Raw genomic sequence first — 19351 nt, 5'->3', positions numbered from 1 at the left:
TGGGGGGGTCCCGCCGTGCCGGGGAAAGACCCTGCGGGGAGGCTGCTAAGATGGCGGCGCTGGACGGGCGGCCGCGGCGCTCGGGAGGTCCCAGCGCCGTGTGAGCTCGTAGCGCCCGGGGAAAACGCTCCCCGTCCGCGCCCGCCTCGGCACGGGCGGCTCCTGCGGGCTGGCGGCCGCGGCTGGAAGGATGAGCGAGTTCCGCATCCACCACGACGTGAACGAGCTGCTGAGCCTGCTGCGCGTGCACGGCGGCGAGGGCGCCGAGGTCTACATCGAGCTGCTGCAGAAGAACCGGACGCCCTACGTGACCACCACGGTGTCCGCGCACAGCGCCAAGGCGAGCGGCGGCCCCGGCACCGCGGGAAGGGGGTTGCGGCGGGTGGCGGGTCCCCCCCGTCCGCTCGGCCCGGCCGAGGCCGCGTGTGGAGCAGCGCTGCGGGCTCCCCAGTGCGGGCGGGGCCGGGCGTAGAGCTGCAGAGGTGACCAGGGGCAGGAGCAGCGGCCACAGCTCGGAGCACGGCGGGTTGTGTCGGAATTCAGATCTTCCCAACCCGCCCGGGCGCCTCCCTGTGCCCCGTGCTCTGGGTGGCCCTGCTGGAGCAGGGGCTTGGGCTAGGTGATGTCTACAGGTGCCTGCCAACCTCAGCCATTCCCGGATTCTGTGTGACTTTGTGATTCTGTGTAACTGGAGGAAAAGCTTCTTGCCCGGGGGTGGCAGAGCACTCACACAGCTTGTCCGGAGAGGCTTTGGAGTCTCCTTCTCCGGAGATATTCCAAACCCAGCTAGATGCGGTACTGTGCAACCTGCCCCAGGTGACCCTGCTTGCGCAGGGGGTTGGACCGCATGGTCTCCAGAGGTCCCTTACAACCTCTGTGACTCCTAAAGCGGCTCACGTCCTCTTCCCTCCTCGATGGGAATTGCGTTGCGTCGGCTCTCAGAGTGCAGTCCCCTCCGAAGAGGAATTCAAGATAAATGATCCTCAGCATGATTTCTCTTGGCAAGCGATGTGGCTTAAACGTGGCGTTATAATCCGCCTACCGTGGTTGCTTCAGTTTCGATTAGAAGGGCCAAGGTTTAGAGGAATAAACCAAAATATGTATAAAGTAACAAGTGGTACCTTGTTCAGACCAAAACCTATTCCCCGGAGTATTTAGACCACAACAGCAGCAGCGTGTGATTTGTTACCTTCCTTGACAGAATGATGTGATAATATTGTATGTTAAACATTTAATTTGAATATGGTGTCTTACAGGTTAAAATAGCAGAGTTTTCTCGAACTCCCGAGGACTTTTTAAAGAAGTATGATGAGCTGAAGTCTAAAAACACAAGACATCTAGATTCCTTGGTGTATCTACTGTCAAAGCTCACAGAAGACAAGGAGGTTTGTTTCTGCGTTAGATGAATCTGCTCTAGGTATTCAGTTGTAGTGGTGGTGCAGTGGCTTTCAGTATGACACATGTTTTGATGATGACATTCAGGGAAACACACTGAAATCAACAGAAGACAAGGAGTTATAATTGAAGTACTGGAGTGAATTATACAACTGAGGTTTCACCGAGACATCCAGTTTAATCCTTTGGTTTCAGCTTGTGAGGCTGGGAGGGAAATTCTGTATAGCAGATAATTGACAGATACTTTGGCTTAGGAAAGGTGGGGAAATAATGGAACTGGCATCAAGAAAATTAGGTGGAGGTGACCTGTAAGAAGTAACTAGCTGGGCCCTGTAAGCACCACCACAGTGGAGCCCGTTTGCTGGTACGTCGTTTTGGGGTTTCTGTCTTTGTCCTTTATGAAGAAAAAATGTGCACTGTCACAGCGAATTTAACGCTCACATCAATATTTAATGCCATAAATGAAATTGGGAGTTAGTGTTGACAACAGAGAACAGGAATTATTCTGTGTAATGTGTACGGTGTCCTCCTTGGCACAGGGCACTGTGGCTTCTGAAGTTTCATGTTCAGAAAATACGTGGACAGATTTGTGGTACAAAATTTGAAGGGCCCTAAATGCAAAGGGAAGCTACTGAGCTATGTCGTTTTGAGGCACTGTAAGACACAGGACACTGGGACAGAAGTGGCTTTGGTCTGGGTTAGTGCCACCATCTTTAGGGTCTTCTGTCTTTTGCCTTTAGTTTGTGCTGACCGGTGTTCACAAAATCTCTTCTTTTTCCACGTCTGTGCAGACACTTCAGTATTTGCAACAAAATGCCAAAGAAAGGGCAGAACTCGCAGCGAATGCGGCAGCCAGTGGCAGCGCCAGTTTTTCCATTCCCTCATCCGCTTCCAAGATATCTCTGCAGGAGCTGGAGGAGCTGCGCAAGCAGCTGGGCAGCGTCACGGCCAGCTCCAGCGTGCAGCAGGTAACTCCTCCCTAGCCCTGGGCACAAGATCTCTCCCTGCTCTTCATATATGTAGCTCTGTTCTTAACTTTTATCCTCCTGTGCAGTTTTAAGTGTTCCTGTCTACAGAGATAATCTAAACTGACTCTCAGATTCCTTTTTTTTTTTTTTCTTTGTGTTAAATATTTGTTCAAAATGAGAGCAGCCTTTTCTATCTAAGTGAATTGGGGCAAGCCAAGTCTTCCCTTTCAGCTGACAGTTTTAAGCTGCCCTGACGTTTTCTCTGCTGCCTGCAGCTGTGCTTGCTCAGGAGCTCAGCACTCATTACGACTTCTCCCCTTTCTCAATAAAATTTCTGCTCTCTGATACGTGGGTAAAAAACATCATGCCATCACTCCCGGAGTGAATGTAGCTGTTCCCTCTGCTTAGCTGTTTGTGTGTGAAGCATTCTATGATTCTATGAAACAAAATGATTCCAGTTAAAGGTGAGAAGGAGGAGAAAAAATCTTTTACGATTTGTGTGCAGATCTGCTCACGGAAGAAATAAGTGCTGCTTGTGTCTATTGCCTCTTGTATCACTTGTCACTGCTGATGGAAGTTGGGCTCCATCCACCACCTTGGCATTTGCTCTTTCCGTAGAAACGGGTTGTTCCTGGGTCACCCCTTTGGCTTCTCGTGGCCACTCCAGCTCGTTCCACTTCTCCTCGCTGGTGGTTTGCTCTGTATTTGGTGTAAAGCCCCTTGTTGCCTTCCTCCCTGGCACCCGGGCTGTGCTGCAGGGAGCCTTTGGAAGGAAGAACAGCTACGTAAAACCCAGGGAGCTCTGCAACACTGAGACCAATAGACTGGGTGGTAATAGCAGATCACATCTCTTCCACTTACTATTCTTAAGTGATCAATTTACAGTATTTTCTATAAAAAATACAAAATTTCAGTTTGGGTTTCTGAAAATGTTTTCCTCTCTTTCTTTCTCTTTCCTTATTTATTTATGTATTGCCTACAGCCTCTTGAGGTTACACGAAAAATGCTCCGAGATAAGCAAAACAAGAAGAATTCTGGGCAGCCCATCCCAATATTTCCATCCTGGGTGTATGAAAGACCGGCACTTATTGGTGATTTCTTAATAGGCACCAGTTTAAGCACTGACACAACAGTACCTATAGGTATGTGGTATGCAGGGAAAAATTGCTTTAACCTTTTGTGCTTTGTACTTGTTCAGAAGCATCATGCAGACTCCGTCATACTCCAAGTAAAAGCAAAACTTGGCGTCTTGGACAGGCATTCGGGGTTCAGGAAAAAAAAGAAGCAGCCTTGTAAATTGGTTATTGAAAGCCCATAGTGATTTCCAGTCCAGTATTCATTTGTGTGAGCTAATCTGTGTTTGAGGTTCTGTCTTCAGTCATAGCCCTCATAAAACCCTACTGGAGGAGCCACAAGAAAAGGGAGGCTCCTGGAGGAAACCAGGTCGTGGATTTGGGCTGTGTCTAAGGGACGAATTAAGAACTGCAGGCGTACTCTTGTAGGTGCCCTTAAATAGCTTATTTACAGTGGTTTGTTTCTAGCCAACGCGGGAATCATTTGGTGTCTCAGAGTTTGGGAATGGCCATTACAGCCTTTCCACACATGAATTATCTGGCTTATTTTTACTGTTTTTAATCTGGTGTCCTGATTCAGACTGCAGGGCTGAGGATTTCCCTGTTGTCAAATGGTTCTCGTAGCTGCAGGGGATATTTGAGTGCGTTTGATGCTTTTGTTTCACAGTGTATTGTTCAAAACTTTTGACTTTATGCGGCTGAAACTGAGAAGATTTTTTCCTAGAGTCTGTCTAGAAGTCCCGTGGCACTACAAGTTCTCTAGCATCCCAAAGTGTCCTAAAAAGTGAGGCAGATGATTTTGAAGTTGAGCCTAACTCAAGGTTTATTTCTATATATTTTAAGTGCCATGGCATGCGCACATTGCTCAAATTCTCTCTTTTTCTTTTTTTTTTTGGTCCTCTCTTTTCAAATAGGCACTTTGCCACTAGCCTCCCAAGAATCCGTGATTGTGGAGGACCTGTTGTATGTTTTGATTGGCGTGGATGGAAGATACATCACAGCACAGCCTCTCATAGGCAGGCAGAACCGAGCATTTTTAGTCGACCCGAACTTGGACTTGTCCATCAAAGAGCTGGTGACCAGGATTCTTCCTGTGGCAGCAAGTTACTCTGCGGTCACCAGGTACCAAGCTGACATTTTTTTCACATAGGAGGATGTTTTCTTGATGTAAAATGGACCTAGGGAATCTGTCACTGTGCAGATGTTAGCTTGCAAGATTAGTTTAAATCTGTCAGGTGATCAGATAAAAATGATGGCTCTGCCAAGTGGTTATGGTTATGATTCCTGTTGCTGGCTTTCTCCTCCCTGTTGCCAGTTCAGCTTTGCATTCACTTCACCTCTCTACATTAAAGGCATGTGGCAAATAAAATCTGTTTATTCTGGCTTGTCTCTTCAGTTCTGCCTTGTTTTTTTTTTCTTGTTTCCTGCTTTTTGCTTTCCTCTGGGTGTCTGGGACAGAGACAACTTTTATGTCTGCTGGTCACTACACACTGCACCTCACAGGCGCTTATAGTATAGATGTCTGCAACTGATCTAAATGCCCTGAAAGATGAGCAGAGACAGAAATGTTTTTAGAAAAACACTTGTATAGTGTCTCAGCTCTGCTCCTGCAGATGAGATAAACTGTGTTCAGCAGTATCTCTTTCTGCTAACGCAAGCAAAGCCATTTCAGTTTGAGGAGGCGAGTCCTCTCTGTGGCACGTGGAGTCAGAAACCAGCAGCAGGTCTCCAGCAGCTGGAGATCAACCACCCTGCTTCCTTTTGGGATCTTTTCCTCTGCTCTAACACATTGCATGTGCAATCACCTTGCAAATGTTGGCTCTGGCTTTTCTCTGTACTGGTCACACACCATTCAAACACTGGTATGCTTTCCAATACATGACTGTACTCTCAATTCTTACACAACGTGCTAAAGGTAAAATTCCTGGAAGCTATAGAAATTGCTTTGCCCAAAGGAGATTCCTTTTTTTTTTTCTTCTTTTGCAGGTTTATAGAGGAAAAGTCTTCCTTTGAATATGGCCAGGTAAATCATGCTTTGGCTGCAGCTATGCGGACCCTAACAAAGGAATACATGATACTTATTACCCAGCTGGAACATCTCCAGAGACAAGGACTTCTGTCGCTGCAGAAGCTCTGGTTTTATATCCAGCCCACAATGAGGACTTTAGAAATTCTTGCCTCGCTTGGTAAGTTCAGAAGATGCAGTCGTTACTGCACAACAGGAGCTCTACAAACCCTTTGGAATGCTCTTACGTGCAGGACATGCATCAGTTTGTGTTTAAGAAGTGTTGCAGGTTCTCATCCTGACTGGCAGCAGCTTGGTATCCTTCAGATCCCATGTTGCCTGGTGGCCAGCCAACCTCTGCTGCATATTTCTTCTTCAAACCCTTTTTTCCATAGAATCCCCTAAGGTTTTAGGGAGCACATTGGAGATTTGGGTTTGCTCTCATTGGTCTGTGGCAACACCGATTCTGGGATCTGCTTAGTTGTCTGGTCAGCATGCGAATATTCTGACTCTTCTTCTGGATTTCTTGACTTCAGAGTCTGGCTAAGTCCTTCAATGTGCTCTCAGGATTCTCAGTTTTTGTTCTGGACCACAGATAATTTTTGGTAATGGGCCAGTCTTTTCTGTCTTGTGTTCTGAATTGTTCTTGCTGTTATCTGGATGGTGTCCACTAGACTGATAGATTTTTCTCAGTCTCAGCAATTTTCTGTCTCTTCCATTGTCTTGATTCCAGCTATTTTGGGATGCTTTTCCAAACTGAATCACTCACCCTTCCCTCTAGCTATGTGAAAATCTGTTTGGCAGCTGTTTCAGCTCACTGTCATGTAGTCGCTCAGATTGCTGTTTCCTTGCTGCTTTCCTTGTAGCTGTCACGTCAGCCAGAAGAGTAGGGGGAGATTGGAGCAGTTGCATCTGCTTCTGTCTGTTGTCTTCCTCAGAGACAGGTTATCCTCCAGATCTCCATAACCACGTGCTGCAATTGCTGTAGAGGAGTGTCATCCTCTCCATCCCTCTTCTCCACAACCGTCCATGAGGTAGCCAGACGGAAAGTCTGGGAGCCTTTGGACATTGTGTCTACCTGAGTTTAATTCTGCTTACCTGCAGGGTTGATTTTTGCTGTTGCTTTTTTATGGTGTGGATCACCCAAGTTTTTGTTTCAGGGTGTTGCACTGTAGTGGCGTGACTTTGTACCTCCATCAAAGTGTTGTCTCTCTGTAGCAGGGGTCTACATCTGACTACAGGGTTGGTGACTTAAGAGTGCTCAGCTAATCAGCCACTAACTTTTACATTACCTTCACCTGCCATAGCCTGTGCAAATAGTCCATACTTTTAAATGAAGAACATGAAAATGCATCTATATTTATTTATTTATATTTATTTTATCTATTTTATAATTTTAGCCACCTCTGTGGATAAAGGTGAGTGTATGGGAGGATCAACCCTGAGCTTACTCCATGACAAGACTTTCAATTACACTGGAGACAGCCAGGCCCAGGAGCTGTGTCTGTATTTAACGAAGGCAGCCAGCGTGCCTTATTTTGAAATTTTGGAGAAGTGGATATATCGAGGCATCATTAATGATCCGTACAGGTAAGGAACAGTTAAGAATTTGTTTTGTTTCTAGCTTTTGCTTTTTAACGCACGTATCAGAAACTGAAGTATCAAAAGTTCCAGAGGAACTTAAGGAAAAATTTCTTAACAGAGGGTGACAGAGCACTGGAACAGATTGCCAAGAGAGGTTGTGGAGTCTCCTTCTCTGGAGATCTTCCAAACGTGCTTGGATGCAGTCCTGTGCCACGTGCTCTAGGTGACCCTGCGTGTGCAGGGGTTTGGACTAGATGATCTCTAGAGGTCCCTTCCAATCTTAAGCGTTCTGTGATTCTATGACCTTCTGTGGAGTCTGTGTAGTCTGCAGCAGCGGGTAGATGGGGCAGCATGGCCAGGAAGGGGAGCTGTTGGTACAGGCTTGCCTGCATTTCTTGTTTGACTCAGTGGCAGTAAGTTCAGAGGTGTTGTCACATGCACAGGTCCAAATTAAAGAAAATTATGTGCCAAAGAACAAGGCAGTTCAAATACATAATCCATTCACATTCCACCTTGCCATGCCTGTTCCCCTCTAACGTCCTCATCAGGTGAGACCTCTTCTCGTGGAGCGTGAGTGCATTAAGTCACTGGCTCTATGCTGAAGGTGATCTGCTCACAGAATAATCCGATAGGAACTAACAACCTCTGGAATTTCTTAGCTTTTATAGTGTTATGTAAAGCATTTTCCTGTGTGAAAGAGAATATGTGGGTCTGTTTCCCACATTTTCAGAATCCTGTGCCAGGGAGGGGGAGCTGAAGTTAGCATAGCCAGCAAAGGTTCCTTTCTGGTGAGGGGACGCAGAGAAGGACCCTTTTCCTCACCTGGGCACCGACAGCTGGGCTGGGGGGCCCTATCGGCAGGTTAGCCTAGACCCTGAATAATGCTTTTCCTGTACTAAAACACAGGCTCATTTCAGTTCCTGGCTGCAGTGTTTCTTCATGAGACCTTGTTTCTCATAGATCATGTTACCAATTGACAGGTTTAAGAAAAAAAAAAAATCCTCATTGTACCAAATTTCTACTTCTGAACCTGTTTTCTAACCGTTCAGTGAGTTCATGGTGGAAGAACATGAGTTGCAGAAGGAGAAGATCCAGGAGGACTATAATGACAAGTACTGGGATCAAAGATATACTGTTGTTCAGCAGCAGATTCCCTCATTCTTGCAGAAGATGGCTGACAAAATCCTAAGCACAGGTAGGTAAAGATACACTCATGATGTACAAACAGTCCAAAGTAAGTGTTATCTCTCTTTATGGAAAGACTCGGTAAATGTTACTGTGCCTTGGCACTTTATAGGGCTGCAACTTCTCAGAAGAACAGCAAAAAAAAAAAAAAAAAAAAAAACAGAAAAAAGAAGGGATAAAATCTGTTTTGAATCCCATAAACAAACACATCCTGACTCGTTCTTTCTTTTTTTTCCTAGGGAAATATTTAAATGTTGTGCGAGAATGTGGACGTGATGTTACCTGCCCTGTGGCTAAAGAGGTCATCTATACTTTAAAAGAGAGAGCATATGTGGAACAAATAGAAAAAGCATATAACTATGCTAGCAAAGTTCTCCTTGATTTCCTAATGGAGGAGAAGGAATTGGTAGCTCACTTAAGGTTTGAGTTATTTTACTAAATTGCTGTTTAATAATTAGCTGCTAATAGAGAGCATAACATTTCAATGTTAGCTTTCTTTCCGTGGGACATTATTGTTGACTTTTTTCTCTGTTTCCGCTGGAAATGTTGGCCTGAAAAATAATCAGATTTGTTACTGGTATTTTTTTTCCCCCGGGAAATATAGTGTAAAATTATAAAAATATTGGGTGGAAAGGACATCAATTTCCCTATGTGAATCAAGCTTTGAATTTGGTTTTATCTTCATAAAACAATAAAAAGGGAACCTACGTATCCAGAAGACTAAGCAACAAAACAGGGCTGTGACCTGGTGCTAGAGGTTTGGCTTCAAACCAGTCACACAGAGTGTGGGGAAAAAAGTGGTCTGAGCTTCTAAGGGACTTGCAAGAGGTGGTGGTGGTCGGGAGGTGCATGTTTTAACAGCAGTGGCCACTGAAGTGAATGTGTGCAGCAAAAGTCAACACGGATACCTGGAATATTTCAAAAATCAGTAGATACTTGTTCATTCACAGGAGACCGAGATCCTGCTCTGACTTAGCAACTTGGTCTTGGGTAGATCTTGGCTCTTTGAAAGCTGCCTTGTTGTTCTGGGTAGGAGTGTGCTCCTTGCGCAGCAGTGTAGAGTGTGCTTTCTTAAGGTACATTTTTAAAGGAAAAAAGCCAACAGCAATACTTGCTCTTTAAATACTTAATGAATTGTCTCTTAATTTTCTTGGGCAGATCTATAAAGCACTATTTCCTGATGGATCAAGGGGATTTTTTTGTTCACTTCATGGATCTCACAGAAGAGGAACTTAAGAAGCCCGTAGACGACATCATAACCACCAGGCTAGAGGCTTTGCTTGAATTAGCCCTGCGAATGAGCACGGCCAACACGGATCCTTTCAAGGATGATTTAAAGGTAAGAGTATGGGCAAGCAGAATATAAGTGAATTTGAGCAGATAACCTGCTATGCATTGGGAAAATCTGTGTGTTTTGGGCCTTGGGAGTGACGCCCATGATTTGCAGCTGGGACAAGCTCTTCTGGCACGTGCCTGTTTTTATGGGCGCTGTCCCATTCACCACCCCGTGGCTTCTGTGCAGATTGACCTGATGCCCCACGACCTCATCACACAGCTGCTGCGCGTGCTGGCCATCGAGACCAAGCAGGAGAAGGCCCTCATCAGCGCGGACCCCACGGAGCTCACGCTCAGCGGCCTCGAAGCCTTCTCCTTCGACTACATCGTTAAGTGGCCTCTGTCCCTCATTATAAACAGGTAAGGGAGCAGAACAAAACACGAGCGTTTTGCCTGCACTTCAAACCTGTTTCCAGGGGGAAAGAAAAGAAAAAAAACGTCACCACGAGGTATCTCTCATGCCTTGCTCCTGTTGAATGTCTCTTTTTGCATTGCAAGATGGGTGTATTAGCTCTGCTGGTGACTGTGGTAGTGAAAATTCTCTGTGGTGAGGTTGCACAGACTCGACTGGAGCTCTGGAGACACCTACACTGGGGTGTCTGAGTGCAGGCCTGAATCCGGTCCCTGCAGCTATAAATAAGGCTCCCCATCTGCTTCTGACAGCGAGCTGCTGGCAGAATAACGCTGCCTGTAGCCTGGCTACAGGTTTGCTTTATCTTTTTGGAGAATCCTGGTAAATTGTTTGGGCAGTCCTGGTGGTCGTAGCGCAGCAGGTACATGAGTGCCGGCTCAGTGCTTCATCCCGGCATGTGTGAGGGACCTTCTGCAAGCCCCAGGGGAGCAGAGATGGAGGCTGGTGATGGAGCCAGCAGCAAGGAATATGGAGGAGGGGACTCCCTGGAGAGAATGTTTTCTTTGAGATGGCTACAGGTGTGATTTTGTTTTAATTTGGTTTGCATTATACAGAACTGTGGGTGTCTGAAGACCTAAGAAACATACTGTAAAGAGACACTTTGCTTTTGAGCAGCCTCAATCTTTGCAGCTTCACTTGGCCATCAGAGCCGGACCGAATGTGAATGGTTTTCTCCTTCCTTTTCAGGAAAGCACTAACAAGATACCAGATGCTTTTCAGACACATGTTCTACTGCAAACATGTGGAAAGGCAGTTGTGCAATGTGTGGATCAGCAATAAGACTGCCAAGCAATTCTCCCTGCATTCAGCTAAGTGGTATGGCCATTTTTCCTGGTGGATCACTCTTCATTTTCTGATTTTCCTTCTTCCTAGTTATATATTGACTATATATATACACACACATTGCAACATGAATTGGGTTGTTTTTATGTGAAACAGATCGTTACATATTTCTGAAGACAGAGAACATACAACTCTTTATTACCTTGTTCCACCTATGGGGGTAGATTTTCATCTTTAGATTTGCACTCCAGGTGCTGTAGAGTGAGAAGGAGAGCACGGCTTCGCCAGGCCAGCTCTGGCATCATCCTCAGTGGTATTTGCTGTCCCTGATCTGTGTGGGTCTAATATCTCCCCTAGGTTTGCTGGGGCCTTCACGCTGCGGCAGCGGATGCTGAATTTTGTCCAGAACATCCAGTATTACATGATGTTCGAAGTGATGGAGCCAACGTGGCACATTCTTGAGAAGAACCTGAAATTGGTGAGTGTGCGGTGAGAGCTAAGTCTTAAGTTACCAAATTTAACATAGGAAAAATTCCCGATTTCAGTTATTGCAGGTCACTTCAAACGTTTTGTTGGACGTGCTGCCTTCACCAGGCACGTCTTCATTTCTGAAGCCCTGAGGGTTGCTGCTGTCTTTGGGAAAGCATTTGTGTCATTGCTGGATGCATGCAAATAATAATATTTTAGCACCGAATTAAGCTACCCGTAGTATAAATATGCAATACAGGTTATCACTTGAAGCAGAGTTAGTTTTTGCAGGTGAGCAAAGCTCTTCAAGCCGTGCTGCAAATGTGCATTTGCTTCCCAGCATCCTCAACATCCCTCAGGGCTCTTAAACCTCTGGGAAGGCAGGGCCTGGAGCATGTCCTCTAGCAGAGCTGTGACAGGAGAAGTCAAACCACAGGCAATGCTGTGATACAGGCACCCGTGAAGTGAACATCTCTGTGCTGCCAGCTAAGTCAGCTGTCCATTTCAGCAGTCACTTTTTATTTTGCACAGTCCTTTAAAACTGCTCACCAGGGATGAGAAATCCACAGTTTCTAGCTAAAATCTCAATTTAAATAAAAGCAACGTTCCTTTACAAGTAGAGCGAGCAGAATTGGCTCTTTAACCTCCTGAAGCAGCAGCCTGTGATAGTTTTTTCCACTCATCTGCATTTTAGGAGAGGAAAGGATGATCCTTACCAGTCTGATGAAACGCCTTATGCCACCTTTTTCTTTGTCAGAGGTCTTTCGTGTTAACTTTCACTTGAAGCTGTGCTGCCCTCTGCCTAAAAATGCAACTAATATCTTCATCTCCACAACATATTTGTCTTCATCAATGGAACTGGTACCTTCATCACATCAGAGAGCAACGTTTAACCCTGTTCTCTACTAGTTGTTTGGAAACCATGGAGTTTTTTTTTTTCCTGTTGTTTTATCACTAGTCCTGATGAAGCTAGGCAGGTACCTTGGGAATTTTAGTCCCATGGCTCTTCCCCAACCTTGGCACATTCCACAAAATTATGGAGTGGGATTTTTTTTTTTTATCTAACCTTGTTTAAAACTTAAGGCTGAAACACTCCATTGACTTAAGAGATGGACTAAAATTTTACAGGATGCTTCAGAAGTAACATTTCCTCATTTTTTTTTTCACCTGCGTATTTTAAGCCCTGTAACTTAATGACCTTTCAGGTTCTTTGATTTCATTTCCTCTTTGCTGTTCATGGTACCTGACTTTACTGAGATCAAAAGGTGATAGTAGGTGAGCTTCAGGAAGAGGGCCTGATGGGGAGATTTAAACTGAAAGGATCATGAAAGAGGTAACTCCATTCTGAGCCTCATTGCCAATGGGAAGTTTGGGCATTGGAAGTAATTTGGTTGAAGAGGGGTCATGGCAAATCAAAGATGAAAAGCCCATGGAGGTCTCTTGAATTCAGGTCAGAAGGTTGCTGGGAGGTGTTTAAGAACCATCTCTGCATGCCCTGGTGCATCTCCTGGCTCAAATACTGGGTTAGAGCTTTGGTTCAGTGCAGTACAGCAGCCTCTGCGTGTCCATTTTTATTATTCAAAATTCTCTCCTGTAACAGGCTTCTAATATTGACGACGTCTTGAGCCACCACACGAGCTTCCTGGATAACTGCCTCAAGGACTGCATGCTGACCAACCCGGAGCTGCTGAAGATCTTTTCCAAGCTCATGTCCGTCTGCGTCATGTTCACAAACTGCATGCAGGTATGGGGGGTGTCCCCGTGCATCCTGCTCCAGTGCCACTCTGCTTGCCAGCCAGCCATGACTGTCCCTTCTTTCCGTGTGACACCTCTTGTCCCCCATACACCAGGAGGAGCCTCTGTTCTTTCAGCCAGCTGGAATTACGAAATCATATCCACGCCCTTTCCCAAAGGGTTTCATGGGGCTTCTCCCTCTTCTAGGCTCTGCTCTGTCAGTGTTGAGCTCAGGTTCAGATGAACTCTAGCCAGTCCTGCAGCAGCATTTGAGGTGTAAGGTGTAAGTTGCTCTTCAGTTTTTGGCATAATTTTGTGGGGACTGATAGGACCCATGGAGACTGATTCCTGCATCCTGGGGAGCCTGTAGCTAAATATACTGTAAAGTTAAGTGAGCTTGATCTATTAACCTTTTAAGTCTAATCTCAGAACTAACTTTCATGGAGCTTAGCTCATTGCATGGCCAGAAGAATCAAGTCAGTCTCGTTCCTTGTCATCATGACAAAAAACAGGCTCTCACTGTTGTTCCAACCCACTGGCTTTCCTAGAGGTTCACGCAGAGCATGAAGCTGGACAACGAGATGGACCGACTCACCTTAGAGCACGGCACGATGCTGGGTCCGCCAACAGAGGAGGAGCGGGCCGAAGAGGCTGCCAAGAAGAAGCTGACTAACAAGGTTGGACAACATGGGCAGTTGAGGCCTTTCTTTTCTGAATGCTGCTCGGGGTTTCAGGCTGCTTGGCATGGCTCTCTTGCCTCTTGGGGGTCCAGGTTACCTCTGCCCCCAAAACGAGTGTCTTGGCAGAGTTGTGGACCATTCCTGGTGGTAGTTCAGAGCACTGAGGCTGCTCTCAAAAGGCTGCCTTCAAGACCTTCTCCTCCAGAGGAGTCACTGCTCTCATTTTGAAGTTTGAGGTGCATTTTGAGGTGTGCAGTGTGAATCAGCAGGCACGTGGGACCACTCCTGCTTTCTCTTGACAGCTTTTAGCAGAGCATGCCGACAGCCTGCACCTGACCTCTGGCTTTGAGGCGACGGTCAACAAGTTCGACAGCAATTTCTCAACACATCTCCTGGACCTGCTGGACAAACTGAGTGTTTACAGCACCAATGACTGTGAGCACAGCATGCTCAACATCATCTACAGGTGAGCCAGTAATTTCTTCCTCATAATTTCCTCTCCTCTGTTGCTCAGCTCAGGAGAAACAATTGCTGTTTGGTAACAGTGCGTGTCTGCGCCGTCAGTGAACGCACACAAACAGCAAGAAGTTTTGCATTTCATTGAAGAAAATATATGTATATATCTATATACACACACATCTGTATGAATTAAGTGAAATCCGTCTATTGGTGTTGTAAATCTAATCCAAGAGAGTTTTCCTGGAGGTTATCTCACTGCGTAGACAAACTTGTCCTGAGTAATCTTATTCTGAATGTAGCATAAGTAATCCAGGAGGAGAGACCCGTGTGAGGGATTCATCAGAAATGGCTGTTTTGGAGCAGGAGCGTTGGCTCGAGCGGGACGAGACTCCTGCGCTGTGGTGGCTGTGGAGCCAGTTCTTCCAAATATGGAGAGCTCGCTTTTGCATCAAATGCTTCCTGCTTCAGAAGAAAGGAGAAGTGTGGTGATTCACGAGCCCTCAAGAAAAGAAAATGCTTCCATTGGCAGTTTATGCTGAGGATGGTGACTTAAGTTGCAGGCAGCTGTTGGAAAGAGAGTCTCCATCCTTTGCCTCCAGGGATTTTCATGTCCTGGTTCTGTTATAGGGCTGCAGAGGTCTGAGTCTTTGTACTGTCAGGACTATCATCACTCTCAAGTCCTTCAGCTTGGCCCTTCTAGGACCATGAGGATCTTCACCAACATGCTGGCCATGGCTGAACCTTTCCTAGCAGAGCAGGTATCATTTCTTTAGCTGAAATTCTGTGTGATAACAGGCCACAGAGGGAACGTGTGCTGCCATTTCTGCAGGCTGCTCTGAAAAGTGAGAGTCTCAATGCCCAGACCTGACATTTAGCTCTTGTTCAGTCTGTAGAGATTATTGGAGCGAGTCCTGGGCTCTATGGCAACAGAAACCCAAGAAACAGGATGGAAACTTCCCATCTGCAATCACGCCTTTGAGAGAGAGACAGAGAGGAGTGTGACATATACCAGTGTTTTCTTATATATGTTAACCTTTTTACATCATTGCATGTCAAAGAGGATGGTCTCAACATAATAACAGATAAAATGCACCTGCTGGTCGTAATTCTGGAACTGTGCTTGTATTTATTCAGTCCTGGCTAATATTCATTCAGTTTGCAGTACTGGTGAATTGTTACTGAGTGACTGAGGTACAACTAGCATATTTGTAGAACTAAGCAACAGAAGAATGGGGGATCCAGGGGATTCCCTTCAAAGCAACGTGGGATGAACAGTTCACAGATCTTTGGCATGTGGAAGTGCTGCTCAGGTGTCCTGTTTTCATCAAAAGCAGTAATGGCTTTTGAAGGGATTCTGCAATTGCAGAAATTCTACAGTCACTTTTTCATGTTGCACCAGGGAAAAGGAGAAGAATTACAGCATGGTGATGTCAGATTTGGTTTCGAAATCCTTCGAAATGTTGCACGCAAGTGCTGATAGTGTCTATCAGATATCCTTCCTTCACCAGTCTGAGGCAAGACCAATGACCAGTGTGTGCAATGTGATACAAAACCTAGTGAATAAAAGGTCAGGAAAGCAAGAAATAGGAGCGGAAGCTTGAAGGAAGCGCCATGCAGATTCTGAAGAGATAGTTAATAATGATAGTTTAACCCTAAAAGGAAAGTTGAAAGGGAGCCAAATCAAAATCGAGAATTCAAGCAATTTGGCATGAAGCAGCTTTAGAAGTAGAAGAGAGCCTCAGAACAAAGATGTAAATGAGTCTTAATGTTATGAGTCTAAAGTTTGAATCAAAAATCAGTATTTGTGTCTGCCTCGGTGCCAGGTTTTCGTGGTACAAAATTTACAGAACAAAAGAGATGGAAGCTTTTCAGCCAGGAGAGAGCGAAATATAAATTCCATCTGTCGAGGCTCTGTTTTCTGCGGCCGCAAAAAAAAAATGTCAAGGAACAATTTGTTGCCGTTTCTGCAAGGTTGTTAAGCAACATGAAGCTCAAATATTGTGCCCATTTGTTCAGTGCTCCGCCAGCTTACTCGGGAAATGAAGACAGTAACTTCTGTGTGATTCACTGACTTAGCATCTACTGTTGCTGAGTGTGCCCAGGGTACCTCTCGGTAAGAACTGCACGGGTTAGATGGCTCTGTAGTCCAGAAATCTGCCTAAGGAAGGCCACAACACTAGTAGAACTTGGCATTTTTATAGAGTCTGAGAGGCTTTTTTTGGATTGTGGAGAAGGCAAGAGTGTGATACTGCCAATCTTGTCCACTTGTGCATCTGAATGTACCTGGGCCTCTCTTCATTGTCCTTGAGGTAACCATCTTCAGAGTTGTATTGTCAAGCTGTGGCCTTTGAGAAGAAGCTAGTAGTAACTGATCTGTTCAGCTGTGTTTTGTACAACTATGACATAAAATTTTGCTGGGGGTCCAAGCTGGATGCTAGCAGAGACACGGAGTGGTGCTGAGGGAACCCCACTCCTCCTGACAGTGCAGCCCTCAAGGGGCGAGTGTAGAAAAGATGCCCACAACACGTGTGGCGTGATGCAAATGTCCCAGCCTCTCTCTGAACGAGCTGCTTAGTCCTTTCTTTTGTTCTTTTCTCTCTCAGGTTGGACTTCAATGGATTCTACACAGAGCGTTTGGAGCACATGTCTGCCGAGCGAAGCCAGAAGGCAGCTCCCCTGCTTCCCCACGTGGTTGTGCCTGCCCAGTAGAGCCCCGTTGAGCTGCCGTCTTCGTGCAGCAGGGAGCAGGGCATCTGCTCAGCTCTACCTGGAAATAACCTGCCCTTACAGTCGCCAGGCAGGGTGTAAGCAAGCCGTAAGGGTCGCTCCGAGGAACTGGGGAGTCTCCTGAAATGTGTATAACGGAGTTTCTCTTCCAAGAGACTTTTGTTAAGTCCCTTTTTTTTTTTTTTTTCTCTTTTTTTTTTTACCACATTGTAAAATGATGTATTTGTGTGTTGTAAAATTAAAAAAAAAAAAAAGGCAGGACCTACAGTGCAAGTTGGTCTTGGGTGACTATATTTTGGTCAACTGGCAGTCAGTGTTACGCTTGGGGAGGAGAGCCTGGTGTGGGGCTTGCTGCAATAAAGCTGAGCTGCTGCTCTCTACCTCTTGAGATGGTTTTCAGAACTGCTGAGAAGATCCATGACACTGAAATTGCATCGTCTGAGTGCTCTGTACGTTATTCCAGGGCACCTACAGAGTCACACCCTGCCTTCTCCTCACCACCTCCTTTGCAGGACCCTCTTCTATAGTGGGGTAAGAGGTGAGACACAGACTCCCTTCTGCTCTGGTGACCTGAAACTGGTTTCCCAGTGTCACAGAGATGCCCAAGGAGAGGAGTGGGACAGCCACTCCTGGGGACGGAATTCCTTCCCCTGGAACTGGAGGTTGTAGACAGAGACTGCAACCAGCATCGTGTGGCCCTTCAGGGAAAGGGCTGCTCCTCTGGACAAGCGCTTGCCCATCACTACCCGGGCGTCTGACGCCTTGGGGCCAGCACGCGCTGCCCCTAGGATTGCCAGCGGTGAGGCAAGTCTGCAGAAGAGGCACTGCAGCACTGGTGCAGTTCAGGGGTGGGGGGTGTCCCCAGTTTCCCTTGCTGAAGGAACAGGGAGCCTTGGAGAAGGTTTCTGTGGCTCTACGACCCTTTGCATGGCAAACAACTGGAAGTGACAGAGGGGCTTCAGCTTCCAGGAAAAACCTGCCTGGATCTCACTGTCTAACCTCTCGGGCTCAAAAGATGCTCCTAGCAGCTGCATCTCTCTTGCTCCATGTTACCATTGACCAACGCACATTTTCCCTCCAAGGGGCAACTGGCAGCGTCAGACCAGGTTTTTGCTGATCCCTTTCTACTCCAAGGCCTCTCCCCGCCTTGTCCCGCTATCTCGTTAGTTCCAGGCTGACTGCTTTACCTCACAAGTTTCTTTGAAGCTCCCGGGGTAGCTATTTAATCAAGCTGATGGACCTTTTCCTCCTGAATGCCCTCCAGGTCTCCATGCAGCTGGTTGAGTTCCCCCTGCACAGACCATTTGCATCCTTATCTTAAACGGTGTTGTCTTCCCAGCCATTTGCCAGGGGTGGGTGGTGGGAGGCTCCCTCCCCACTACACACATACCACTAGCAAGCTCAAACAGCCAAAGATAGTGACCCACCACCAGGACACTCAGCTGGCTCTGAGAGAGAACTTCTGCTGGCTGCAGTTCTCTGTCTGGTCTCTGCTTGGATGTAGCTGCTCTTCTCTCCAGGTTTTCTGCTGTGCTTTGCAGAGCAGGGGATGCTCAGTAGTTCCTCCAAGGCCAGCTCAGCTCTGCACACTTTGCAAGAGGCATCACTCCACTGAGCAAGTCCGTAATGGAAATGTTAAGATTGTGGTTAGACACGAATGGCTGGAGTCATCAGTAGGAACAAGGAGCAGGAAAAGGGCTCTACTGTGACAGGTCTTGTTAGCATCAAAATCAGCAGTTCACCAAGATCCCTGCCGCTTCTCAGGATGCATAGGGTAAGGGACGGAGCACTGTGAGTAATTCTGGTGACTTGCAGAGGTGGGACAGGATGGAACCATCAATCCCTGCTGGGGAGAAAATAGGGTTTGTTCAAAAACCAGCATGTGGTCACCAACTTAAGGAGTCGAGAACTGTTAGACAGCCCCTCTTTCACTCCATGTCATGGCAAAGAATCCCAGCCAGACAGATTGGATATGTACATCTTGTTGCCTGAAAAGCACCAAGACCTTTTGGACACCGGCTCCTTGGAGCCTATGACCCTTTGGGTAGGAGAGGGTCAACATGAATTGATTAAATCACTCTCCTCCTGTTGAAATTTTCTGCATCTATGGTTCTCTTGCAACGTTATTTCCTACACCAGCACTTACGTAGGACCTTGCTTAATTGTTCCTTCCCTGTGTGAAACCTTGGACATTTCTAGGTCCACATTTGGCTCTTTGGTTCTTCATGGATGGTCCTCTCTGGTCTTTCATTGATCATCACACTTCCATGCCATTCTGTGAACGTGGCACTCCTGGTCGCTCACGTATCTGATGGAGCAATACATGTACATGCAGATATAAATATGCATCTGGCTGCAAGCAGTGCAGTTGTTTAGCTCTGGGATCCATCGTTCCTGTGGCTGCTGAAAAGTAGCAGAGGTTGAGAGAAACTCCAGAACTGCTCTGTGCCCAAATGCGAATTATCTGAGCAGGTTTGGGCTTAATTTCTCTCTGTTCTGCCTTTAGTGAGGCACAGAGCAGGCTCAGGAGACAGCTGTCCACA

General features: G+C 46.5%; 1 protein-coding gene across 1 annotated transcript; it reads left to right on the top strand.

The window, feature by feature from the left end:
- Window positions 1-177: 177 nt before the first annotated feature.
- Window positions 178-16811, top strand: TUBGCP2 (tubulin gamma complex component 2). Its single transcript, XM_088525683.1, has 17 exons — window positions 178-340; window positions 1257-1385; window positions 2187-2363; window positions 3346-3505; window positions 4351-4558; window positions 5423-5622; window positions 6842-7031; window positions 8075-8220; window positions 8450-8630; window positions 9369-9549; window positions 9733-9905; window positions 10645-10773; window positions 11098-11218; window positions 12809-12952; window positions 13491-13619; window positions 13925-14088; window positions 16685-16811. The coding sequence occupies exons 1-17, from the start codon at window positions 191-193 to the stop codon at window positions 16788-16790; spliced, it is 2688 nt and encodes an 895-aa protein (XP_088381809.1). The 5' UTR covers window positions 178-190; the 3' UTR covers window positions 16791-16811.
- The last annotated feature ends 2540 nt before the right edge of the window (window positions 16812-19351 follow it).

The sequence above is a fragment of the Tinamus guttatus genome, unplaced genomic scaffold (assembly GCF_059628265.1).
Source record: "Tinamus guttatus ecotype Peru unplaced genomic scaffold, ASM5962826v1 Tinamus_guttatus_pri_ptg000023l, whole genome shotgun sequence".
Lineage (NCBI taxonomy): Eukaryota > Metazoa > Chordata > Aves > Tinamiformes > Tinamidae > Tinamus > Tinamus guttatus.
Note: the sequence above shows the minus strand (reverse complement) of the source record. Positions and strands in the feature narration are given on the sequence as shown.